Source organism: Jaculus jaculus, chromosome 19 (genome assembly GCF_020740685.1).
Source record: "Jaculus jaculus isolate mJacJac1 chromosome 19, mJacJac1.mat.Y.cur, whole genome shotgun sequence".
NCBI lineage: Eukaryota > Metazoa > Chordata > Mammalia > Rodentia > Dipodidae > Jaculus > Jaculus jaculus.
This window is the reverse complement of record NC_059120.1, coordinates 34821637-34848673: the sequence shown is the minus strand read 5'-3', so window position 1 is coordinate 34848673 and position 27037 is coordinate 34821637. Positions and strand designations below refer to the sequence as shown.

General features: G+C 42.3%; 1 protein-coding gene across 3 annotated transcripts in view; it reads right to left on the bottom strand.

The window, feature by feature from the left end:
• The window catches only part of Vtcn1 (V-set domain containing T cell activation inhibitor 1), a 75309-nt gene that overhangs the window by 20494 nt on the left and 27778 nt on the right, over window positions 1-27037 (bottom strand). For all 3 annotated transcript variants that reach the window (XM_045138414.1, XM_045138413.1, XM_045138415.1), the window contains exon 2: window positions 2648-2712. In XM_045138414.1, the coding sequence (XP_044994349.1) occupies window positions 2648-2712 (65 nt within the window). The remainder of the gene's footprint in view (window positions 1-2647; window positions 2713-27037) is intronic.

Genomic DNA, 27037 nt, shown 5'->3' with positions numbered 1-27037 from the left:
TTGTGGCCTTTTAAAATATAGGCCATTGAAAGAATCCAACTAAGTAATATTAAACCAATAAATAGCCCATCTATCCAAAACCAGCTTTAACCTTGTGAAATGTGAAGGAGGCAGAAAATTTCTTTATTGGTGGTAATAGGATGTAAGTCCTGACAGTACATAACTACACTGAGGGGACTGTGGCTTTCATGCGTTCATGAATTGATTCATTAATGAGCCCTTAGGGAGCACCTTTTGCATTCAAAAAGCTAAGTTTAGGACTTGAGTGCTTGTGCACAATGTCTCTATGCAACAGGAAAGGACTCAAATGTGTTCACTGACTCAGGAAAGTGATTACAATCAGAATATTCTTGCTAGCACAGTTATAGCTACTAACAACCAAAAATAAACATCGCTTCAAGGTTCTGCTGCCAAGGTAGTTTGCTCTAGGCCCAAGAGGGTTTAGTCCTCAGGATAAAGGACTAGATCACTAGATCACACTAGATCAGGAGTAGGATAAGGTATAATTAAGAAGACATTAGTCTTATTGAAAAAGGTACCAACACATATCCCAGTATTAGTATCTTTAAAAGTTATTCCAAAATATTTGCTTGATATTTTATTTCCTTGTAAAGAATGGTTCCATATATAATGTGTGTTTACAAAATTTTTTAAAAATACAGTTTGGAGCTGGAGCGATGGCTCAGCTGTTAAGGCACTTGCCTGCATAGCCAAAGGACTGAGCTTTGATTCCCCAGGACCCACGTAAGCCAGATGCACAAGATGGTGCATGCATCTGGAATTCACTTGGAGAGGCTAGAAGCCCTGCCATGCCCATTCTCTCTCTCTCTCTGTCTGGCTCTTTCTCTCTCTCTCTCTCTCTCAAATAAATAAATAAAATTACATATGTATGTAAATATATAATATGTAAATTGTGTATATATATTTACACATAACACATAAAAAATCCATAAATCACAGCCTCCCACATCAGGAAACAGCCCTTCTAGCAGCAACCTCAGGCCTCCTTCTCCTCATCCCTCTACCTCTTCCCTGGAAGTGATAATCTCTGTGCTTCCTTCTCACAGCAGAAATTCATTTGTCTGCTTTGAACTCTGTATTCACAGAATCATAAAGAAGGCAGCGTTTTCTGTCACTCAGCATTATATTTCTGACATGAACATGTATCGGTCTCCTCAGACACAAGAAAACAGAACTACAGGATTCTACACTACCTGAGGTTAGACAAAATGAGGATGTGAACACTGGATGTCTCATAAGCACCTGCTTAAGAGGAAATTGGTAAACCCATCTGGAAAATGGAATGGCAGTGATATTCAATGGCACTGATGGGCTCTTTTGAATATGCTTTCTTATGAAGTACTTATTTTAATATATTAGAAAAGCAAATTAAAAGCAGCCAGAAAATACAGGAAGAACATTAATAAGGATTTCAAGAATCAAAATTAGTGAAATAAAACAAATCAAGAATATAAATAACAGAAACCTGATTCTTTGAAAATAACTGTAAAGATAATAAAGCATGTGACCTTTTGTTTTTATTTATTTATTTGAGAGAGACAGAGAATAGAGAATAGAGAGAGGGAGAGAAAGAGAGAATGGGCACACCAGGGCATCCAGCTACTGCAAACAAACTCCTTATGCACCTGGCTTACATGGGTCCTAGGGAATTGAACCTGGGTCCTTTGGCTTTGTAGGTAAGTGTCTTAATCACTAAGCAATCTCTCCAGCCCACATGTGACCTTATAACTTGACTTTAATAAGAAGAAAAAGAGGGAAAGAGAGAGAGAGAAAGAAAGAAAGAGAAAGAGAAAGGAAGGGTGCCTAAGACTTAGAGATAGGAAGTGTGTTGTACAACAACATAAATAAAAAGAAAATGATGAGCTGGAGAGATTGCAAAGTGGTCAAGGCATTTGCCTGCAAAGCCTGAGGCCCTGGGTTCAATTCCCCAGTACCCACATAAAGCCAGATGCACAAATTGGAACTGTGGGAGGGGATTATGATCATATTTATGGAAGTCAATAGGAAATTAAGAAACAATAAAGTTCTGAAGTTATCATTTTGGTCACAGACTAAGACAAAACAAACATGCTGCCGGCATTAGGTGGATTATCAGAGCTACAGCAAACAAATGGCCTTGGAGCAGACAGCTGCTGGCCCAGTTTAACTAAGTAGATGTAGATGTTTTAGAGAAGAGGAGGAAGGAGAAGCTTCCTGTGACTGACATCCGTTAACTGCACTTACAGACTAGCCGTCCATGCTAAGTGCTGTCTATTTTCTATATGGCACAGGAATCGTGACCAGCTTCCCTTCACCTGAAGCTCCCCAGAGGTGCACATCTCTCCCTTCTTCAGCAGAAGCTTCATTGCAAGGAAACACCTGCTCAGGTGAGCATCGATAGGGTTTACCCTAGAAGGACCACTTCAGTGCTGACTGGTACATGGGACACTAATAAACTTTTCATGCAGTTCTTTCACATGCATGCTGATTGGTTATTATTTCTCCATTCTAAAAATGAGGAAACCAAGGCCCAAGCATTAAATATCTATGTAGACATAGTAAGTAGAACAAGTTCTGTACTATGAAGTATTCTGAGTTAAAGTTTCTCAGTGAGGGGAAAATGGATTGTGGTTAAGATAGCACATACCTGAAATACCAAAGCCAATGATGAATGCAATTGCACCAGCCAGAATAATGATGATGTTAATAATGCTACGGAGAAAGACAGAGAAACAGGACATTACTTCTTCCACCTGACATGCAGTTTTGTGAACTGGTACCCATCTTCCCCATAAAAGTATAAGATGTGTTATGTAAGGCATCTCAACTCTTCCTTCCAAATAAGCACCTCTTAAAAACAGGTACATTGGGAGGATAAGCAGTAACTTTTTCAGTGCTGAGACAATGCACCTGACTTAAAGAGCTAATGAGAAGAAAGGGTTTATTTTAGCTTACAGTTTCACAGTGAAACTTCATAATGGCAGGGAAAGCAAAAGCAGAGAGAGCAGTGGGCTCACATCTTCATATATCAGCAGCAGACAAAGAAGCGGCAGCAAGAGTGAGTGAACTAGCTCTGAATCCCCGGTGGGCTAGACCAATAAGCATCAATGTCTACCCTAGCAATACACCTCCACTAGCAAAGCTCCACCATGTGGTGACTGACTAGGAGGTTTAATCACAAGCACTTGAGGCTGTGAGGGATGTTTTACAACCGAACTACCACAGAAGGGAACTGCAGCAATTCCATTCCCATCCCGCTGCAGTCCTGCATACACAGATGAATGGTGTCGTACCTTCCTATTTCCAGCTCAGAGAAGACCACCCACCAACACTGAAGGAGAAACACTGGTAACTGTTAGGAAGGACAGGAGTCCCAAAATGTGGAAGAAATGGATGGATTCCTAGACACATGCCACCTACCAAAACTAAACCCAGAGCATGTTAATCTCCTAAACAAAGCTATCATATCCATGGAGATTGAAGAGGTAATCAAAAACCTCCCCCAAAAGAAAAGTCCAGGCCCAGATGGCTTCTCAGCTGAATTCTCTGAATCTTCACTGAAGAACTGAAACCACTTTTTCTCAAACTGTTTTGCATAATTGGAGACCAGGGAATCCTCCCAAATCCTTTTATGAAGATAACACCACCCTAATACCAAAACCAGACAGAGATTCAACAAGAAAACTATAGGCCTATATCCCTGATGAATTTAGATACAAAGCTCTTGAACAACATCCTTGCAAACCAAATTCAGCAACACATCAAAAACATTATCCACCTTGAACAAGTAGGCTTCATCTAAGACATGCAGGGATGGTTCAAGATATGGAAATTGGTCAATGTAATATACCACATAAATAAACTTAACCATAAGAACCACATGATCATGTTTATCTCAGTTGATGCAGAGAAGGCCTTTGACAAAACAGAATACCACTTCATGATCAAAATGCTGGAAAGAATAGGCACGGAGGTTTATATCTCAATACAATAAAAGCTATATATAAAGCACATAAATCCCAAATAATTCTTAATGAGGAAAGACTCAAGAAGTTCCCACTGAGACTGGGAACAAGACAGAGGTGCCCACTCTCACCACTGCTCTTCAACATAGTACTAGAAGTCCTAGCCCAAGCAATGAGACAGGAGAAAGAAATAAAAGGGGTTCAAATTGGAAAGTAAGGAGTCAAGTTAACCCTATTTGTAGATGACATGATCCTGCACATAAGTGACCCAAAAGTCTCCATTTCAAAACTCCCAAAGGTGATAAATTTCTTCAGCAAAGTGGCAGGATCAAAATCAATGCACAAACAAATCAGTAGCTTTTCTATATGCACAGGACAAATATACAGAGAAAGAAATTGGTGAGGCTGTCCAATTTTCACCAGTAACAAAAAAATTTAAATACCTTGGAATAACACTAACCAAGGATATGAAAGACCTATATAATGAAAACATAAAAACTTCAAGAAAGAAATCAAGGAGGACTTGAGAAGATGAAAAGACCTCCCATGGTCCTGGATAGGTAGAATTAATATTGTGAAAATTGCAATTCTACCAAAAGCAATATACAGATTTCACACAATACCAATAAAATACCAGCATTATTCTTCAGAGATTGAAAAAAAATGACCTCAAAATTCATATGGAATGGCAACAGTCCTCAGATACCCAAATATATCATCAGGAAAAAAAATCTCTGGAGGTGGGGACACCATACCTGATCTAAAGCTATATTACAAAACCATAGTAACAAAAACAGCATGGTACTGGACTAAAAACAGAAACATAGACCAATGGAACAGAATTGAAGACCCAGACCTTAGGTCAAGGAACTATAGCTACTTGATCTTTGACTGGATCTTAGACTGCAGAAAAGACAGCATCTTCAACAAATGGTGTTGGACAAGTTGGATGACCATATGTAAAAATCTAAATTAGACCCACTTACTTCTCCATACATAAAAATCAAGTCCAAATGGATTAAAGACATCAATATAAGACCTTAAACTCTTCAACTACTGGAAGAAAAAATAGGAGGCATGCTCCATGATATAGGACTGGGAAAAGACTTCCTGAACAAAACCCTAGTAGCTCAGAATTAAATAAGCACCCAATAAGTGGGATTTCATGAACTTAAGAAGCTTTTGTACAGACAAACATACCATAAGCAGAGCCAATAAGTTACCCACTGAATGGTAGAAAATCTTCACCAGCTATACCAATAACAGAAATCTAATATCTAGAATGTACAAAGAACTCAAAAAACTAAACAAAAAAAATTAAACAACCCACTCCAAAATTTGGGTACATAAATGAATAGGGAGTTCTCAGAGGAACAATTACAAATGGCTAACACATACTTAAGAAAATGTTTAACATCCCTAGTCATTAGAGAAATGAAAATTAAAATAACTATAAGATTCCACCTTACCCCAGTAAGGACAGAAAACATTTTTTTAAAAAAAGCAAATGAAAACAAATGTTGGCTAGGATGTGGAGAAATAGGAGCACTCACTCACTATTGGTGGGGATGCAGGTACCATCACTATGGAAATCAATATGGAGACTCCTGAAAAGTTTTTTTTGGTCTTTTTCTTTTTTTCTTGTCCCTTATTGCCGGCCTGTAAAACCATGCACCAGGATGCATTTAAGATCCACAACGAGCTGTTGATTGGAGAGACCTACAAGGTCTCCCAAAACAAACAAGACAGACTTCTGTCAGAGCACTTGATTACCCACCAGAGGTTAATGGTAAGACCCTACTGCTAAAGATGCCATATGTGTCTGCATGGACCATGGAGAGACCTGGTTGGAATCTTGAAGAGAGCCAGTCCCCTCATCTAGTGCTGGAAGGCACCACATGAGCTATTGGGGGAAAGTGGCCAACATCTGTCTGAACAACTCAAAGACTAAGCGACTCAGAAGCAAACAACTGATGTGATGCTCACACAAGTGCAATAATGGCACAGTAATGGCAGGTAACCAACTGCTCTTGGATTGGCTAATAGATCCTCTCAGTGGACAGGAACCCATATCTAGAACTGGGAAACAAGTCAGAATCATATCCAGATAATGAACTTGCTTTCCAATGTCAAGCTTTCACTAATCTTGGATTATAAGGGGGTCTACATCCTTTAAATTCTCTCTAAATTAATAATGTTATCCCATTTAACCAGTGATGATTTCACTCTTCATTGGAGAGTCTACTTTTCTTTTCAGATGGGAGTGGGACCTGAGGAGATATATGATCCAGCACATTTCACCCTGGCCCCAGCTGAAACCACAGAGGAATTGGGGAAGTGAGCAAGAGTGCTGCTTTCTGGGTGAACCTGATATCAGCACAAATGTAAAGGAGATAGACACTGAGGACACTCAACACCTACCAAAGCAGAGATCCAGAGGCTCCTAAGAGCCCATCACTGAAGTAGACTTAGAATACACCCAACATGGCTCAGGGAATTTTGCAGAAGAGGGAGCAGAAAGATTGGTAAGAGCCACAAGTTGGGCCTTTATGCACAGAGACATTACCTCTCCCCCATGACTGACTGCTGCTCCCACAATACATGACCCACAATCCTCATGGGGTTGACCTGCATCCCCAATGAGGAGGGCCTCTTTGGCAAAGGGGCAGGGATGAGGGAAAAGATGGTATCAACATGCATTGTTTACATACTAAGTATGTCCATATCTAATAAAAATAAATTTTAAGAGTCCTAAAATGGAGTCAAGATGAAGGAAGAGAACCAGAGCAGCCTGATCCATGCAACTTTAGATGTTTACATTGGCTAACCGTTACTCCCCTGAACTAACAATGCCCTTGGCCACAGTTTCCTGCTGATCTTATCTTAGAGACAACAGGGATCTTCTTCTGATGGTAGTCCATTCTCTGATTGATTTCCTTCTCAGCTTGGTCCCTGCTCCCCCACCCTGGTTAATTAGTTTCTCTGTTTAGTCCCTGTTCTCGCCTGAATTCAACAGTCATTTTGTCTCCTGTACCTCCCCCCTTAAAAGAAAAACTATAAAAACCCAAACCATCCAGACTCAGGTTGGCTGCTCTCTTCTCATGAGATAGCCAGGCAGCTCAGGTCCCAGTAAAAAGCTCCTTTCCTGCCTCAGAGTGGTCTTGTATGATCTGGTCATTCATGACCCTTACAATAACCTTCCTGTATAGCCAAGTGACACTTGAGGGGAACTCAACTTGTACTCAGTTTATTTTGAGCAATCCTGTCCAGCCTCTTATACCACTTGTCTTTCTGTGGACCTTCAACTCCACTAAGGACAGTGGTCATGTCTTCTCCACTTTGTACACATTCACACCTAGTCCACCGCACCTTACAAGTCCTCTGAGAGAGTCCTATTTAATAGTGAGAAAGTAACTCAGGGGCTGGAGGGATGGCTTGGTGGTTAAGGCACTTGCCTGCAAAGCCAAAGGATGCAGGCTCGATTCCCCAGGACCCAAGTAAGGCAGACACACAAGGTAGCACATGTGTCTGGAGTTTGTTTGCAGCAGCTGGAGGCCCTGGTGTGCCCATTCTCTCTCTTTCTCTCTATCTGCCTCTTTCTCTCTCAAATAAATAAATATTTAACAAAAAAAAAGTCAGTGATGGAACACATGTTTACCATGCTTCATGCTCAAGGCCCTGGTCCCTCCCCAGCACACACACACATGCACAGACACAAATGCATGCATACATATTTCTTACAGAGCATTTTTAAAATGTAAATAATCAAAAATGAGACAACAGGGGCTAGGGAGATGGCTCCATGCTTGCTGTGTAAGAGTGAAGACTTGAGTTGAATCCTCAGCAGCCATATAAAAATCTGGGTGTGGCCACACATTCCTGTAACTGCTGTGAGGAGACTTGCTGGGCCTTGCCCAGTGTAACCAAAAATCAACAGCTTTAGGTTCAAGGAAAGCCTGTCTCAAAGTCATAAATCAAAAGAGCAATAGAGGAGAACACTTGATGGTTACCTATGGCCTCTGCACATGTGTACACAGGGTGCATATGTCACATACACACACATGCACACACGACAATGAAATCATCTGTCCTTCCATTACCCACACCCAACCACTGTTACATGTTTTATATGCATCCTGACAATTGTCAATTACTAGGTTAACAAATTACACTTTGGAAACAAAATGCATAAATAAGAAAATACTACTTATAGCTTACTGAGTGCTTAAATGTTATGATAGACATGTACCAAGCACCATTTCTAGCTTATATCATCTATCCATTCAATGATCGTATGGGTAAAAAAAAAAATCTGCCATCTACATTTTACAGATGAAGTGACATGAAAATTAAGCAAGCACCATAGCAAGCAGCACAGTTGAGATTAGAATCTTTCTCTCAAATCTTCCTGTACTGCTCCTTAGGGGGGAGGCTTACAAAGAGGGCATGCTCGTTCTTTCCACCTAGAGAAACCCATGCTGTAGGAGAACAGAGCAGAAGAAACAGGTCAAAGAGGGTGCGCTGGCAAAGTCATTCTGGGAAGCTCGCCCACTGCTGCCTACCTGCCGTGTGCACCACTGGGCTGGTGTCTTGGGCTGCACTCTCAGCTGCTGGCAGTTCACACGCTCCTGACACCCACACTGAAGTTACTCAATAGGCAGGACAAAAGCAAGGCACAGACAGACAAAGAATGATGCCATGGAGGGGAAGAGGAAAGCACGGGCATTTTACTTTCTGCCCTGAATAGGCCTGTTGTACCCAGCCTTTAGCCCAAGGATGGGCCCACCAAACAGAAAGAGCTGACTGACAAGAAAACATTAGAAGAAACAGTTCCCCTGGAGGTCAGTCCCTCTGGACTACATCCAAGGGGCAGCAAGTGGAGCCCTTACTAATAGGGAGAATGGCCAGACAAGTGCCTGTGGCTCTCCCTGACTGTTGTTGAGGAGGTTTAATGTTAGCAGAACTACTGAAAGGAAACTAAAGGTGGCTAAAGGTGAGCAGTGCCCTTGAAGGAAGGTCCTTAAGCCTGACAGGGGTCCTAAGGTCTGGCTCATCCTTATTTCTCTTTCCCTTAAGAAATCCTTGCAACTTCCACCTTGCTAGAGGCTAGAAACATAAATAGGGAGGATCTGTTTTTTTCTTGTATCTCTTTCTTTCCTGGACAATTATCCATTTTTAAGAAGAATAACTCCCTTTCTCATGAATTTCAATGGGCTTATTCCCTTTCCTAGAAACATGGTGGTACCTGGACACCTGGTATGAGAACTAGACTGACCAAGTGAAACCCCCTCCAGTAAATTCCTATAAACTACCCCAATCAGGGTCTCCAGGTGGTATTTCCTATTTGTGGGACCCCATCCTAGGCAGGAGCTCTGCCTTCCTTCCCTCTCTTAAGCTCTATAGGCTCTACCATGAAATCTTTCTAACTGCTACCCTCTATGGTGTGTATGTTTCATTCATCAAATTCCTAAGACAAGAGCATGGAGGTCCCTGACTTAGTGGGAGTTTGTGTGGCCATGGGCGTGTGGCACCCTAACTCCTGAGGTACAGCCCAACCAAGGGCTGAGAAAAGCTCCATCGCTCTCACAGGCCCACCATGTTCCCATATTTTTTTCCATTTGCACCTGTGACACAGGGTTTTACTTACTTTAGGTACCTCTCCGGGGGCTCATTTCTCTGTAAAATGGGAAAGGAGAAATTTCTGCTTTATCTATTCAAAGAGCGTTGTTGTTCACATGCGTTCACCCATCCTCGAGTTCCTATATTAAAGTCCTGACTTCTAACACCACAGAATATGAGGTAATTTGTAAACAGGCCACTGCAGAATTAATGAGATAAGATGAGATATAACTAGAGTGACTTGAGTCCTTATAAAAAGGAAAAACTTAGCCGGCATCATTGTATGCCTCTGTCATCCCAGTTATTTGTAAGGCCAAGGCAGGAGGATACCTTTTGCCCAGGGATTCAAAGCCAGTGTAGGCCACATTGTGAGACACAGTCTTGAAAACCAAAGGTTAACAAATTTATAATAAAAATTAAAACAGCAAAGTGGAAAATATGGACACAGATGCACATGCACACGAGGAGTGTACTCTGTGAAGATGAAAACAGAGGTCTATGAATTGAGGGACACCAGAGACAGTGAGGCAGTTGGCAAACCCCCAGGAGCAGAAGAGACTCTCACAGCTCTGGAAAAGAGCCATGTCAGCAGACACATTCATCTTGGACTTCAGACTCCAGAACTGTGAGACAACACACTGCTGGTTAAGCTATCTGGCTTGTGCCACTTTGTTGTGACTTTTCTCAGCAAAGGAATACAAAAGCATTGTTTGGGGATCAGAGAATATTGTGTAATCCCCAAAGGAGCATTCATTTTTACTATACATATTTTTTACCTGTAGCTATGTGCTATAAGTTCATTGTTAAGGTTTTGTTTTATTCATTCATATGATTAGAGAAGGGCTGGAGAGGTGGCTTAGCACTTAAAGACCTTTGTCTGAGAAGCTTAGGAACTCATGTTTGAATATCCAGGTCCCACATAGCCAAACACAGTGACGTTAAGTGTGCAGTGTCACACATGTGCACAAGGGGCCCACACATCTGGAGTTCATTTTCTATGGCAGAAGGCCCTGGTGTGCCCATTCTCTCTGTCTCTCTCCCCCTCTCTGCCTCTCTCTCTCTTTCTCTTTTTCTCTCTGAGAAAAAAAGGTGGTTTTTTGAGGGCAGAGCTGGACAGCAGCCAATGAGAAGCTTCCCAGACACTCACCAAGATCAAGGGGACAATGGGTGTGTGTTTTGTGGCAGAAGTTGATCTCACCATCCCTGGCCCCAGGCCCACATGAATCCCTTGCTATCAGCTTTCTGTCTGAGCAGAACTCATCTGGAGGTTTGTTCTGAACTTGTTTTCTGTTGGGAAACATTTCAGCCTCCAGAGTCTTGGAAAGAGAAGCAGGAACTATCACAGCAACCAAATTAAATAATTCCTGCCTGCTACTTCTAAATTTTTAAAATATGAATAAAATGTTTCACATATGGCACATGAGGTTCAGAATTTAGAAAACCACAGAGACAGTTTCCTTTTTGATCCATGGTTCTATTAATGCCAATGAAGCAGGCTGGTGGAGCCCACATCAAAGAGAGCACGAGGAAGAGAGAGATTTTAAGGGGAAAATAGGGAGCGGAAGGTCTCATACCGCATTCACATGGGGGTGGGAGCCGTACTGTCCCAAATCTTTCTATGGTGGACTTCCAGCTGCGTTTTGGTTTCCCAGGTGTTAGTGCCAAGGGAGGGACTGTCTCCTCCCATGCAGGTAAGGAAGGGCATAGGAATTTCTAGGATTCTAGACTGGAGCCTGGGTTTCCTTACAAGGAGGGGTAGAAACAATTCTTGGAAATATCAATTTTCATTTTCAGGTTTGGGAGGGGGAGCTTAGAGGCTGATAAGGTATTCCTCCATTGCTTTCTGGTTCTTACTTTCCATAATAGTTTCCAGTAATGATATTTCAGGAAGTTGTTAATTGAAATTGTCTTCTAACCACTGCATTGGGATTCACAGTGCATTTGGTTGTTAAGTACTCTTTATCAAAAGGCCCAAGTGAAAATCAATGTTTTTGGAGGACTTGCTAATTTAGTATGCACACATTAAACATACTTATTATGTGAAAGACATGGTGCTAAGCAATATGGATGAAATTTATACATGGAACAAATAAAGTTCCTCTAAGGAACTGATGGTTAAACTGAGTGTAGTACAAAAGGACGAAACCAAAAATTCAAATTAAATTAAAATTAAAAATTAAATTAAAAAAAATAAATTTCATACTTTCTCAACTAGCCCATGACTACTTGGGAGTCTGATCTCTAGTGATTTATGATATTTTATGCATACATCAGTGGCCTAACTCCTAAGGGCCTGGGGTACCTTACAAGGACGACTAACCTTAAGAACACATTGTACTGTAAACTTTACTACAAAAAAAAAAAACAAAAAAACTTTACTATACAAGCAGTGACATGCTGTCTATTTAGTCACATATGGGTGCCATACAAATAGATGCCTCAGCTATGTAAAAGAATTTGACCCCTCCCAGTCTGGCTAGTCCCTCCTTGAAAATCCACCTGCTGTTTCCTTGCAATGTACTTCAACAAACTCCGTCTTTTCACGTCTGGATAAATTCTTTTGCTGCCTGCAGCACTAGCTCTCCCTACATCATTGTGCACTAAGTTCAAAATACTTTGTTAATAACAGGCAGTGAATGTGATCAGAGCTTCAGTAAAGAAAGGAAGAAATTCACCATAGAAGCTGCAAAAGATAAGGATGACATAAGCCGTGGGGAAATAGGGAGAATCAAAGTGTGTTTCCATTTTCTATGAATAATTTCAAATAAAGTGAGAAAGGTTTTATTCATCAATATATTCCACCAACCCATGAAATTACACACTGAGTCTGAAACCTGAAGAGAAGATGTTATTTCCAGCACACTGGGCGGGGTCACGACCTAGGCATCTCACTGCCTCGCCTCTACTGGGACATGAGGCTAGGGAATGGATGACTAAAGCCTCCAGGTGAGGGGTCAGCTTGGCAACCTGGAATTCTGCCAAAACATATCCATCCTACCCCAGGAAGGCCTTGTTCAGCTCCCGCACATGCCTGTTCTCCCACTGCTTCTCCTTCTCCAGGACTTGAAAGAAAGGGCATTTGTTAAAATTTTATCACGTAGGCACCCCTGGAAATCTTCACATTTGAACTATATGTATGGGACCTCACTTATGGGGAAAACAGGTTAAAAGTAGACCATTCCAAGCCTGTTCAACTTTTTAAGGGGTCCATCAACACAAAAAATGATGACACCCTGTTTAGCAAGTTGAAAGCCAAGGCAGGTACCTACTTGGACCAGAAGCTGCTTCAGAAAACATTTAAAATGCAAAATAATAATAAGTTGGACTGTATGGCTTCGGGTGCTGGGAGCCAGTGGGGTAGCACGAAGGTGGGCACCAGAGGAAGTGCCCCCAAGGCTGAGATGCCCTTCTCTAAGGCAAGAGTCGCCGCTGCAGTGTTCATGTAAAGTGAAAGAAAGAGTCAAGAGAGCCTGGAGTCATGCTGAACCTCTCCCACCTAAGCTGCTGTTCTTCTATTTTAGCTGTTCTTGCCTCAGTGAAAAATACATGTTAACCAACATACCTTCCTCTATTTTCCAATTACAAGTGAACTGACTGGGCTCTGGAAACACACCTTAATGCTTAGCAGGCTGTATCGCTATGTTCCATCCACATCAAGAAATGAACTACAAGAGACACCTGTATCTGAAGGATAAAGTGCATTGTATCAGAGCTCCAAGGAGAGAGAAAACAACTTTGTTTACTGTTTGAAATCAACAGGCAAAATCATGGTTCGATTATGATATTTTCATACCTGATTTTATGGATCCTCTTCCTCTCCTCTCCTGCTCCATCTCCCCTGTCCACCTGCTGGTCTCCTTCCTCCCACCCTCTGGCTACCTTTCTGCTTTCATTTACATGTTTTCTATAACTCTCTTTCCCTCTCCTCAGCCCTCCCTTATGACCTCTTTCACTCTCTCATGTCCCTTTCTTGTGTCATGCATCAGTTACCTTGTACCTTCACGATGGCAGGGAAGACATGGAACCAGCAAAAAGCTGGGAGTGACACCTTGTCACTAAGAAGTGGGGAGACAGCAAGAGTGAACTCCTGAACACACAGTAAGGTTGGACTAGTTGACCTCAAGACCCGCCCCAGTGACAGTTCTCCTCCAGCAAGGCTCCACTCACAAAGGCTCCATCAGCTGGAGATTAAGAATAAGTCATAATCACAAAACGCATGAGGCCATGGGGAATATTTTACATTCAAACCACCACAAGCTATACTCTCCCAACACATGCACATACACACGCACACACACACTCACAATCTGCATATGAGGTAAAACATGCAATATTTGTCTTTCTGATTCTTGGATACTTTACTTAACACAGTAACTTCCAGTCCTATACATTTTACTTCAATGGTATGATTTTATTTTCCTCTATGCCTAGATAAAAATTCCATTGTATATATGTGCCACATCAACATCTTAACTACTGTGAATAGTGCAGCAATAAATAAGGATGCTCAAGTATCTCTGTGCTATAATGGACTTAGACTCCTGTGGGCGTACACCCATGAGTGGTGTCATGGCATCTCCATTTTGAGTTATTTAAGAAATCTCTATAGTGATTTCCAGAGTGGCTGTACCCGTTTACACTCCCACCAGCTATTAATAAAGGTTCACTTTTACCCCACATTCATGATAGAAGTTGTCTACAAGACAGGAGCTTGTTGGCTATGTCCTGTGTATCAGTGAAATCTATACCCTATTTATTCAATCCTAATGATAGTTTTTAATGTAAGTTCCACTCCATTACTTTTTTTTTTGTGCATGGAAACTGAGACCTGGATTAAGTAACAGATGAGGTTCTTGTGCTACAGGACTCTTGGGTGTTGGTCCTGGGATGTTTGACTTACAAACTTGCGCTGACTACCATGTGCTGTAAGACGAGAAAAATTCTCACATGGCAGGGGGACACAAGTTTGGAAAAGAAACGGGGTGTTAGGGTTTCAAAAATATAGTCCTTGAACCTGAACCCTGAGTTCATGTCTGTTTTTGACAAAGAATTGGATAAAATAAGACTAAGAAGTATAATTATTAAAATAGGGTATTTATTAAGGGAAGTACAAAATTGAGGAAGGAAAATAGATATACTCATGTGGTGGATTGGAAAGAAACGCAAAAAGAGAATTTGAGAGGCAAGAAAAGAAAGTGCCAAGAGCTCCTGCCGTGTAGAAGGCAGGAGGGGTAAAGCACCCATGTGGAGGTAGACGCTGGGAGGAGGTTCTCGCCTCGTCTCCGACAAGCTGGGCTGAGACAAAAGGGAGCCTCACCAGAACCTGGAGTGGAGGTTCAGGAGTGAAAAACTGGCAGCCAAGACATCTTGTCCTTCCCTCATAAGCGTATTTATAACCTTACTGTAGTGGGCTTTACCTTCTGGCTCAGGTGAGCCGGAGTGAGAGTTCACTGGTCAGGGGTGGGGGCTGGCTCATGAAGAGGACAGCCATGACACCAAGTTCTGGGGGCTGAACTTAACCAATCACAATGTCAGGATTAAATTTGAATACTAGGAAAGGGGACCTCCCTCCCAGGAGTGCTCAGGTTATTTGTGGAAAAACATTATCTAGGGAACTCCTTTAGGTAAGAGATGAGAAGTCTGATCATCCGTTGACATCTAGCAAGCATAGATTACAGGACAGACCTTCCTTCCTTTACTTTTAGGGGCCCAGTCCTCCTAACTACATAACAAAATTAACTGACTCTTTCTCATTCCCACCCCTGAATATTTCCATTAATTTCTTTTCTGAAAATAAGAGTTTTTGATCTGCTACATAATGTGAGGGTCTTGAGTCTGGAAAACATAAAATGTTCTTAGCTCTACTTCATAACTGGTGTGATGGTTTATATTTATTGTATATTTATATTATATGTTGTATATTATATATTTATATTTATTGACAGGATCTAGACTCACCTTGAAAATGAGCCTCTGGGCATGCTTGTGGGTGATTGATTATTTAGATTAGGTCAATTGAGCTGGGGCAGCCTACCTTAACTGTGAGTGGTACCATTTCATGGTCTGGGATCCTGGGCTGGATAAAAAGGAGAGATGGCTGAGCACTAGCATTCATTGCTTTCTGCTTCCTTGCTGTGACTGAATGCAACTGGCTGCCTTAAGCGCCTTACGCCATGCTTTCTCCACCACGATGGACTGTAACCTCAAACAGTAAGCTTACACAAACCCTTCCTCCCTTAAAGTGATTCCTGTCATGTATTTTGTCCTAGCAACAAGAAAGGTAACTAATACAATTGAAAAATATTTAAAACTCTGAAAGCTAGGCAAAGTTAACAACTATGATTAATCTGAACAAATTCTACTTTAAATCACATACATAAAGTAGAATACTTGAGTAAAGGTGTAGAAAACATATTACTTTGTTCATTTTTCCCATTAGCATGGAAAAGGGGTGGTACCTGTACCTCCATATCCATGAATTCCACATCCTTGGATTCAACCAATTGTGGACTAAGACTATTCAGTAAAGGGCTGGAGAGGTGGCTCAGTGGTTAAGGCACTTGCCTGCAAAGCCAAAGGACCCAGGTTCAATTCCTCAAGACCCACATAAGCCAGATGCACATGGTAGTACATGTGTTGAGTTCATTTGCAGTGTGCCCATTCTCTTTCCCTATCTCAAATAAATAAATAAATAAATAAATGGTTTAATATATATGAAAGATGTATATATGTTATATTAAACCCTATGCCGTTTTATATAAGGAATTGAGAATTTGAAGATTTTAGTATCTGTTGGGGGTGGGGAATTGAGCATCTGGACACAGTGCTTCTGGGAGACTGGGGAACATTGTGTGTGTTTTAATTTATTAATTTATTAATTTATTTATTTGAGAGGGAGATAGAGAAAGGGGGTCAGATAGAGAGAGAGAGAGAGAGAATGGTTGCACGAGGGCCCCTACCCACTGCAAATGGACTCCAGATGCATGTGCCTTGTGCATCTGGGTTACATGGGGAATTGAACCTGGGTCCTTTGGCTTTGCAGGTAAGTGCCTTAATTGCTAAGCCATCACTCCAGCCTGACTTCGCATTTTAACACACCAAGGGGAACAAATCACTTCAAGGTATAATTAGCCATTTACTAGATATTGGTTAGGACTAGTTTCTGAGGTTTCATTGCTGTCTATTCATTTCTTTTTTTCCTGAGGAATCCATGGTGTAGAGTGTTTGGTGAGTTCCACACCTTCCCTAGCATCCTGCACACAGCTGGGGTGAAGACCAGCTTTGACTGGGGAACTGAGAGTAGGGCACAAGAGCAGTGAGTGAAAGGCCAGGATGTGGCAAGGAGGGTGAGGTGCTGTTTCCCAAGGTGGGGAGCGAAAGGACATCATGTTCCCTCCACAGTGCTTTGATGGCAGTGGGTTATCAGGTTTGGTTTAGGAGAATGATCTTAGGGAGTCCTAATGGAAAACGGAAAGTAAAGGGACACAATAGACCTGGTTAAACATCCTCCTATGCAGCACTTGCCTTTAGGCACACATAATGGAGGCCACCACCCAAGCTGATCTTCCTGACAGATAAAGGAAAAGTTCCAGGAATCGTTACCACAGGCCTTATTGCAAAATGCAGAGGTACTCTGTTATCTAAGGAATGGGATGACCCCTCAGTGCAATATACCATGACCTTCCTGTACCTCTGTTTCTAAATACCTTTGTGATTGCATAATATAGGATGTTTCTTGCCTCAATTCCACTTATGTGATCTATTTAATGAATACTTTGTGACATTTTTGTAATGACCCCTCCCCTTGTTTAATAGTAACGTAATGTAACTTTGTAGTTTAACTTCCATCCTGTTTTTGCAATGAACATCTTGTGGTTTTCTCCAATAAAAGCTGGCACTCCCTATAGTTTGGGGCTGCATCCTGAGATCCTGACCTCTGGGGTGCAGCCCTGATGCACCAGTTTCTTTCTTTTTCTTTTCTCTTCTTTCTTTTTTACTCAATAAGACTTTGTCTCACATTCCTTGAGTCAATGGTCTTACTTGTGTGACACCGGACCCCATAACACTAGCTGCTGTTGAGTAGCAGTCTGAGGCACCCTCTATTCCTTCTAGCTCCCCCAAGAATCACACCAGCATATTGTGGGGCTCTCTAATGTACAGGCCACAGGATTACTTGATGATCTGGGTCCTGAAATCTCAGATCTAGGGGGACATGGTCAGCAGGTATATTTCAACTTGCATGCCAAGAGCCATTTGGCTTGGATCAGTAGTACCTAAAATAGTGGGTAGGATAGGCTCTTGAAGTGCCTACACTGATAAATGTATTCTGTGTGAGCATGTGGACACCTGGATGTTATCTCTGTGTGAACAAGAACACATGAGTGGGGGTTTAATTGGCTGTAACTAAAAACTATCATATCTTCGGCTATTTTAATAGAAATGTAATAAAGGTATACTAGCAGGACTGGCTAACTCTCCTCTGTGCACACTCTGGGCACACACTGTAAAACCTCTGAATGCATGTGGACTTGGAACTGGGTTTCCCAAGCATAGCACTGTAGATTACTGAGGTGAGATGAGTTCTTGTGCTGAGAGCGATCCTGTGAATTTCAAGGTGTTTACAGCTTCCTTAACTTTTCCCTTCCAGATGTCAGTACTGTTCCTACCCTTGTGACAAAACAAAATGGGTTCAGACACATGGTCTTAGTTGAAAACCACTAGCTTAGAAGAGGTTAAACCAATGAGGTGGGATTACAGGACATGTCTTTTGAAGAATAATTAAAGGGATGGGATTGATTTAAAGCAGACCAAATATAGTCATGACCATTTCATTATTCAAATGATATCCTATGAGCCTGTTTTCCATGACTGTGAAAGAAATGAAACCCTTGAATAAAGGTCCCCAGAGGTTAGATTTAGATTTGTGGTGCAGAGAAACTTTCCAACAACTTCTGGCATGGCACAAGGTAGCAGAGCCTCATCATGGGTACACACATGTAAGTGGGGTAAGAGACACAATGTGACCAACAGTTTCCTGCATCACATAAAATATTGGGCCAATTCTGAAAGTCCCTTCAGGTAATTATGATTCTGTAATTGGATAATCCCTGGCCTTTGTTTTGACCTTGCCACAGTTGCATATTCTACATATGCTCCTAAAGCCTTTGTTACTAATCTAACAATATCTGACATCTGCCAAGCGCACTACCTCATCATCTTATTAACTCCCCACCAGGTCTATGAGACTTGTTTTTTTTTTGTTTTTATTTTTGTTTTTTGAGGTAGGGTCTCATTCTAGCCCAGACTGACCTGGAATTCACTATGTAGTCTCAGAGTGGCCTCGACCTCATGGTGATTCTCCCACCTCTGCCTCCCGAGTGTTGGGATTAAAAAGGCGTGAGCCACCACGCCTGGCTGTATGAGACTTGTTTTATGGATGAAGAGGCCGGGGTCTCTGTAAGGTTCAGGAGTGACCAAGGACCACGGAGACCACTTTGAGGCAAAGATGGAAGATTTTATAGCGGCTGGGGGTACAACATGAGCTGCAAGGACTGACTCTCAAGTTTGGGGTTACAGATAGTGGGCTTTATAGGCTTTTAAATTAGGGGAAGGTGAGAAAGGGAAGGAATTTTCTTGTTAGAGCAGTAAATCTCTGTTCTTTATTTTAGCCATATGGAGAGACCAGGAGTGACCCAGTGAGAGATAGGGGGCAGTAAATCTCTGATCTCAGGGTGAGACCAGAAGTTACCTGGTGAGAGAAAAGGGACAGTAAATATCTGTTCTTGGGGCATTGTTAGTGGTTGGGTAATTTCTTGAGGAAGGTAGATGATTTTTTTTTTTTTTTTGAGGTAGGGTCTCACTCTAGCTCAGGCTGACCTGGAATTCACTGTGTAGTCTCAGGGTGGCCTCGAACTCATGGCGATCCTCCTACCTCTGCCTTCCACGTGCTGGGATTAAAGGCATGCGCCATCCTGCCCGGCCACTGAGCCATTTTCTTGTATCTCCCTGTAGCCATTCTGTTTTCTTTTGGTGACTCCCTTTTGGGAAGCCCATTTCAACCTAACACCCCATGTCTAAGAACTCCCTGGCTTTAGGAAAGGAGAATAGGATTAAACTGAGATTAAGTTGAGATACCAACATTATTAGTCTTGAATATTGCACTGTATGTTATAACAATCTAATGTTGTGGTGGTTTGAATTAGGTGTCCTCTGTAAACTCGTGGGTTTTGAATGCTTGGTTCCTGGCTGGTGGTAATTTGGGAGGTGGAAACTCGCTGGAGGAGGTGTGTTGCTGGGGGTGAGCCTTGAGGTTTGTTAGCCCCTAGCCTGCCAGTGTTAGCTCAGCTCTTTCTCCTGCTGGTGTTGTCCACCGAATGTTGACAAGGAGGTGATGTCCAGCCTCTACTCTACCATCTTTCCCCTCCTATCATTGAGCTTGCCCTGGAGACTGGAAGGCAAAATAAATACTTCCCCTCAGTTGCTTTTGGTTGGGTGCTTTGTCCCAGCAACGAGAAGGTGGTTGCAACAAATGTTTTGCAAACTTTGGGGTATAAAGCAGGTAACAGGTTTGGGTTCTGTACAGCTGAAAACAGTGTCAGGGCAGTAAGCAATTTTACACAAATTAAAAACATTCATCTAGGGCTGTGGAGATGGCTTAGCAGTTAAAGCACTTGCCTGCAAAGCCTAATGATCCAAGTTCGATTCCCCAATGCCCAAGTGAAGCCAGATGCACAAAGTGGTCCATGCATCTGAAGTTTGTTTGCAGTGGCTGGAAGCCCTGAAATGCCCATTCTCTCTGTCTCTCTTCTCTCTCTGCTTAAAAACAAATCATCTCCTCCAGCAGCTGTCTTATGTCTGAGACTATGGAAAGAAAGCTGGAAGGGGAAAAGAGAGTTAGGTGGAAAAATCCAGAATATTAATAAACAGATACTTTTCCCTAAACGATACTTGAGTTGGCAACAAAACCATTCTTTCTAATTCATAAACGTGCTCTATTAATGACTGTCCCCTCACTGTTGGGAAGCACACATTAACATTCCATCATCCTGGAGCACACCGTTTTCTTCCACATAACCAGAGCCACACAAAAGTCAACACAAGGTTGACTACTAGTCCTAATCAGACCTGTATTTCTTGTTCCTTCTTATTCTTGCTGCTGAGAAGAAAAACAAAATGAAAAAAAAAATTCTAAAAGACTCCTCCTGTGCATAACTGATCCCATTGTGTTTATACAACAGCCCTTCTATGACCCTCCCTTGACGTGCTTGCAAGTTCAGAAAGTCAGGTAACATAAGCAGTCTGTGTGTTCTAAACCAGAACAGCCTCTTGTTGGTAGTTTTCCCACGTGGAGGCTTGGAGAGCTCTCACCCACGCGTTAACAAGCACTTCCACTTCCCGCTGCAGTTGTCCAGCAGCTCTTCTGTTCACTCACAGGCCCTCCCCACCCTGACCCATGTCACTTTGCTTTCCTTACTTTTTATCCCTCTAGCCCAGCCATGGACAAGGGCAGGGACACAGCTCAGCCTCACTCTATCATGGCTGGAACGGATGAAAGAAGAATGGCGCTGTCACTTCCCCATCAACTCCTCCAAGAACTTGACTTTCTCTCCCTGAGGCCCGCTGGGAGCAGGGCACTTGCCCAGCAGCTCTGCAAGTCATCCTCTACTTGTGTCCAAGTTCAACGCATCTTCTTCCAAAGGGCTACTGTGAGGGGCCAAGGATTCTGAAGTTTAAATATTGCCTGTGATTTTTAAACTATACACTTAATATTTATTTTTATCCCTTTTTACCACCTCCAAATTTAAATAACTCCCCCCAAAAAGTTCAACCTGAGCCTAGAGTTTAAGACCATCTCAAAATGTCCCAAGGTGTTTTTCTCACCATTCTTTTGAGGAACCCTGGGTTCTCACCAAACTTTATTCATGATTTCCTGTTGTTCCCTGCCTAGGCCACCCCGTGATGTTTTCTTGGGTTTTCAAAAGCTACTCTCAGCTTAGCAGCTTCAGACACCTGTACTGACTGCCCTCCTCTTTCCTTCATGGATTTGGGGGATGAGAGGCCCACCTCTGAAGTCTGGGCCTGTGAGAGGCAGGCTGGGCACTGAGATACCACAGGAACACAGGGCAGAAGGTTGAAGGGAGGGGTGGGTAGGCTGCCTCAAGAGCCAGTGAGGGTCTATTTTGCCCAACAACCCCATCGGTCACTGAAGGCCACAAGTCTCTGTGAGCTGGGTCTTTGGCAGATAGGTGGCTTGGCAGATAACCTAGATTTTCTTGACAATACCATGAAGCCACAGTTGTTCTTTGGACTTTCTCTTCTTGACCTCAGGAAAGCAAGGCTGTCACTGAAGACTGAGAGCAGTCAGAGACATGCCTAGGGTCAGTTGTTTGTTCATTAATAAAGCTGGAAAGGAAGCACCTATGTCTCCCCCAGAGCTTTTCTCTGCCAAATCACTTCCCCTTGTCTTGGGTGGTCTTACTCCTCTAGGCTGTGCAATGGGGCTCAGTGGCAGATTTGTGTGCTCAGTCTTCCAAAAGACCAAGTGGATATCCTTACCTGTTGGGACCTACATTCTCATACTTGAGACTTGGGACATAGTCCTGTAGCTATGACCTCATAAGTCCTGTGAAAATCCAGGGGTTAAAATCAGACTGCCACACCCATCCCATGAAGGCCTGGCTTGCCTGACCACAGTCAGCAGCCATAGACCAGACCCCCACAGTGCCCTGTAATCCTTGGGCCTCCACCTTGTGTTCTGGGATCACCCTAACAGCCCTTGTCTACCCATACCCAGGAAGGGTTGCCTTCCTGTTCAAGAAGCACAGTTGTCCTGTGCTGAGCACGTCTGTGGGCCTGATGTTCTGTTACCGACAAAGAAGTTCCCCTGACTTTTGAGCCTTTGACCTTCTTCCCTAGAGCTGGGTTATCTGGGAGCATAGCCCACCACTTCCGATTCTGCTACTTGATAATTCCCCTGTTTCACTCTTACTTCTGGGCCACTGGTTTTAGCATTCTCTTATAGGTCCCTCCAGTAAGTGCACTAAGCCTGACACTATGCAAGAGGGCCTTGCCATGTCCTTCTGGATTTTGGGGGCCACCTGGATCCACTGCAGCTCAGGGCCTAGCACTAACCCAGGGATGGACAATGGGGCTATCATGAAATTCAAATTTTCTGGTTAAGACTTCTGCACATACAGATACCTTGTTTTTGTTTAGCAAAAAAAGGTATGACTTAAAGATAAATATAAAATATTGATTTGAACATAGAAAGTGGAGAATGCTTATTAGTCTTCAAAGTTTAAAAAGTTCAAGATTATATAAACTCAAGACATTATATACATTTGTGAATATTCTATTACTTTCCTTATTTCCAGCTCCCTACCTCCATGCCCCATCCATTCAAAATTACTGTGGCTCCCTAAATGTGCCAAGCTGCTTCTTGCCCCTGTGATCTTGTTCCTGCTGCTTTCCAGGTTCTTGGAATGCCTCATTTAATTAGTTCAGCATTTTTTAACAATATGTGTTAAATAGAGGGTTTTTAGAGACTGCTCCCCTCAGAGCATCTAGCACACAGTTTCTAAGATACATTGAATTAATAAATATTCATATTGTGCTACTAAGGAAAACTAGCTTATTCTTAACTTTGGAAGCCATTTATGGTAGAAATTGTCATTTGTCTTCTCTCAAGGAAAGCTGTTTTTTAGGAAAAAAGTTATGATGTGTGAGTTCTTGCTGATGCTATGAATTATGAAAAAATAACCCATAGGGATAGAAACTCCCCAAGAATGGCTCTGAAACCAAAGGCAGAGGAGACACTCCTAGTCTTTGGATCACCTTCATCCTTGTGTGGAGCCTTCCTGTGGGCTGGCCTGGAGAGGAGGCTGATGACAGCTGAGCTTGATGGCTTATTGCAATTGGGTCCTTTTGACAAGTTCTCTCCACAAATGAGATACAAGATAGAAGTCTCCTTCCAAGAGAAAGGGAGCTTTGTAGGGGATGAAGTTCACAGCATTAATACAAACTAAGTATTCTTTAAAACAAACAATCTTACTTAAATACTGAAAATGCTAAATTAAAAAATATACACACATTTTGGCTTTGTTAGCAAGAAAAGGGAGACTTGCAGGGGCTGAAATGAAGCAAAACCATGAATCCACACAAAGAGAAACTAAGAGCTTCTGTCTTATAGCCAGTCAGAATAACCAGAGACAATGCTAAGGGCATATGAAAGCTGGTGGCTAATTGGAGACTAGCAGAAATGGGACCTCCTACCCCAAATGCACCAACCCCATTTGGTCTTGGATCTGGATACAGAAAAATCCTCCTGGAGATGATGCATGTATAAGGCAGTCATTATAATGCCTCCAGTCCAAGAGAATGCTAAGCCAAGTGTGGTAGTTTGAATGGATGTCCCCCAGTGGATTTAAAAGTTTTATTTAACATAGATTTATTAGATTTCCAGCCTCCTTGCTGGGGGAGGTGTCACTGTGGCTGGATCCTGAAGTGTTAATAGCCTTCCCTGAAAACTAGAGGGAACTAAAGAGTTAATAACTAACCTTAAGATTAGGAGGCTATATGGGCTGGAGAGATGGCTTAGCGGTTAAGCACTTGCCTGTGAAGCCTAAGGACCCCAGTTCGAGGCTTGATTTCCCAGGACCCATGTTAGCCAGATGCACAAGGGGGCACACACGTCTGGAGTTCATTTGCAGTGGCTGGAGGCCCTGGTGTGCCCATTCTCTCTCTCTCTATCTGCCTCTTTCTCTGTCTGTTGTTCTCAAATAAATAAATAAAAATAAAACATCTTTAAAAAAAAGATTAGGAGGCTATAAAGAATGGAGACATCCAGTCCTCCCTAGTCAATTCTGCTAAAGAGCCTATTCTGAGCAAATAACTTTGATGCCTTATCTGTTTCCCTTGGACCTGCAGCTGATTCAGTTTGTCTGTCTTAGGATCCTCCTTGTAAGTTTGAACCCCAGCCTGACTCAGTGCTTCAGCCTTTATCCTGCAGGAAGGCTGCTGCCCCTTGCTGTACCACTCAATAAACAATGTGTCTGTAGAGATCAAATTTGGTGTTCTTTCTTGCTTTTCTCTTACACTTTCCTTACAGATTCTAGAGTCTAGCCCTAAGGTATGACTGGGGATGGATATGGCTTCAAGCCTACGATATTCAGAGTGCTTGAGCTCTGCTTGGAGTTCCTGGAGTGTGCTTGCTTGGGCTGGTGGTGGCTGATTTTCTCTCTCTCTTTGTGTGCATGGGCCAGCTTCTTCTACCATTATTGAACTTCCCCTTGATCTGTAAGCTTCAAATAAATTTCCTTCCTCCTATAAACTGTGCCTAGTTTGGAAGTTCTTTCCAGCTAACTGAAGCTGTCTATGACAGAATTGGTACCAGGAATGGGATGTTGATGCTTGAGAAATCTGACCACAAAGATTTTGGTCTTTTGAAACTTTGGTTTTGGATAAATGGGCATGGGCTTGGTACCTATGACTGAAGCTGCCTTCCAGAGCCATAAGCCAAATTTTATGGACTATTCTGGTAAGAGTGTAAAAATACTAAGTATGGAAAAATTGTATTTGGAGGTTTTGGTTATAAACTTCCCAAGGGAAAAAAACAACTACAGAAGGGCTGGAGAGATGGCTTAGCAGTTAAGCGCTTGCCTGTGAAGCCTAAGGACCCTGGTTCGAGGCTCGGTTCCCCAGGTCCCACGTTAGCCAGATGCACAAGGGGGCACATGCGTCTGGAGTTCGTTTGTAGAAGCTGGAAGCCCTGGCGCGCCCATTCTCTCTCTCTCCCTCTATCTGTCTTTCTCTCTGTGTTTGTCGCTTTCAAATAAAAAAATTTAAAAAAAAAAAGACTACAGAAAACTTTACTGGAACTGGGCTACTGGCATAAGGGCTGGCTTCATTGTGCTGCCCATGCCCAGAGAGTTTGATCAAGGTAAATTTGTAATAGACAGATTGCTTGGCTAAAGATATGGAACAAAAAATTTTACTATTTCAAGTTTTAGAAAAAAAACTCAAACTAGTTTAAAATTAAGGACACTGAGACTGGTTGCTAAAGCTGCTTTTGTCAAGCACATTAACATTTGAAGAAAAGATAGACAACTACTTTACACTGAAACAATGGAAGGATGCCTGGGGTGATTCACCCAGAAAAAACTAAATGGTAAAAATAGAAACCATTTTGTAAAGAAGGAACTTGCTCTTCGATGTCACTGATTTATAGCATCCCCAAATTAACAATATGGCTGTGTCCTGCAACTGGTATTGGTTTTGGAAACATAAAAATGTGTGGAGTGGGTCATAAAGTACACGTGGTTCCAGGAGCCTCTGCTGAGATGAGACGTGAAAAACAGGATATTCCTCTTTTAAAGACTGGAAAGGCCAATCAATGTATGGAATTAAAAATAGACCATGTTTTGGGGCTGGAGAGATGGCTTAGCGGTTAAGCGCTTGCCTGTGAAGCCTAAGGACCCTGGTTCGAGGTTCGATTCTCCAGGACCCATGTTAGCCAGATGCACAAGGGGGCACACATGTCTGGAGTTAGTCTGCAGTGTCTGGAATCCCTGGTGCGCCCATTCTCTCCCTCTCTCTCTGCCTCTTTATGTCTCTGTCACTCTCAAATAAATAAATAAAAATGAACAAAAAAAATTAAAAAAAAAATAGATCATGTTTTACATGGAGACCCAAAGATGTTTAGAAATACCAGGGCTGTAGAAGGGCTACCATGGAGTGCTGTTGGCTCAAGATGGAAGTTTTTCTGTGGCTACTCATCCTAACTGGAGGGGGAAGAATTGAAAAATTCCAGACACTTGTCACTGGTTATGATATCAAACTTGAACTATAGATGTTTGCTTGGTGGTTATCGAGTTTGCATTATTCCCAGTCTCCCCTTATTATGCTTTATAACATTTGAAAATGTTTTCTCTGTGCCTTTATATGTTGAAAGTATATAACTTGTTTTCATTTTCCAGAACTCACAGCTAATACACAATCTTAAATTTCAGATGAGACTTGGGACTTTGAAACTATCTTAAGTTGGTAAAAATTGGAACCTTTAAAATTGGACTGACTATTGTTAGGTCGAAATGAGCTTCCCAAAAGGGAATAACCAAAAGAAAACAGGATGGCTACAGGGAGATACAAGGAAATGGATCATCCACATTCCTCAAGAAGGATGCCCCAAGAACAGAGATTTACCACCCCTCCTTATCTTTCACCCTGAGATCAGAGACTTATTGCCCCCCTATCTCTCACTGGGTCACTCCTGGTCTCTCCATATGGCTACTATAAAAGAACAGAGATTTATTGCCCTAACAAGAAAATTCCTTCCCTTTCTCACCTTCCCTCAATTGAAAAACCTACAAAGCCCACTATCTGTAACACCAAACTGACCGCTCCCACTCTTGAGAGTCAGTTCTGGCAGCTCATGTTGCCCCTCTCCTCCCAAATAA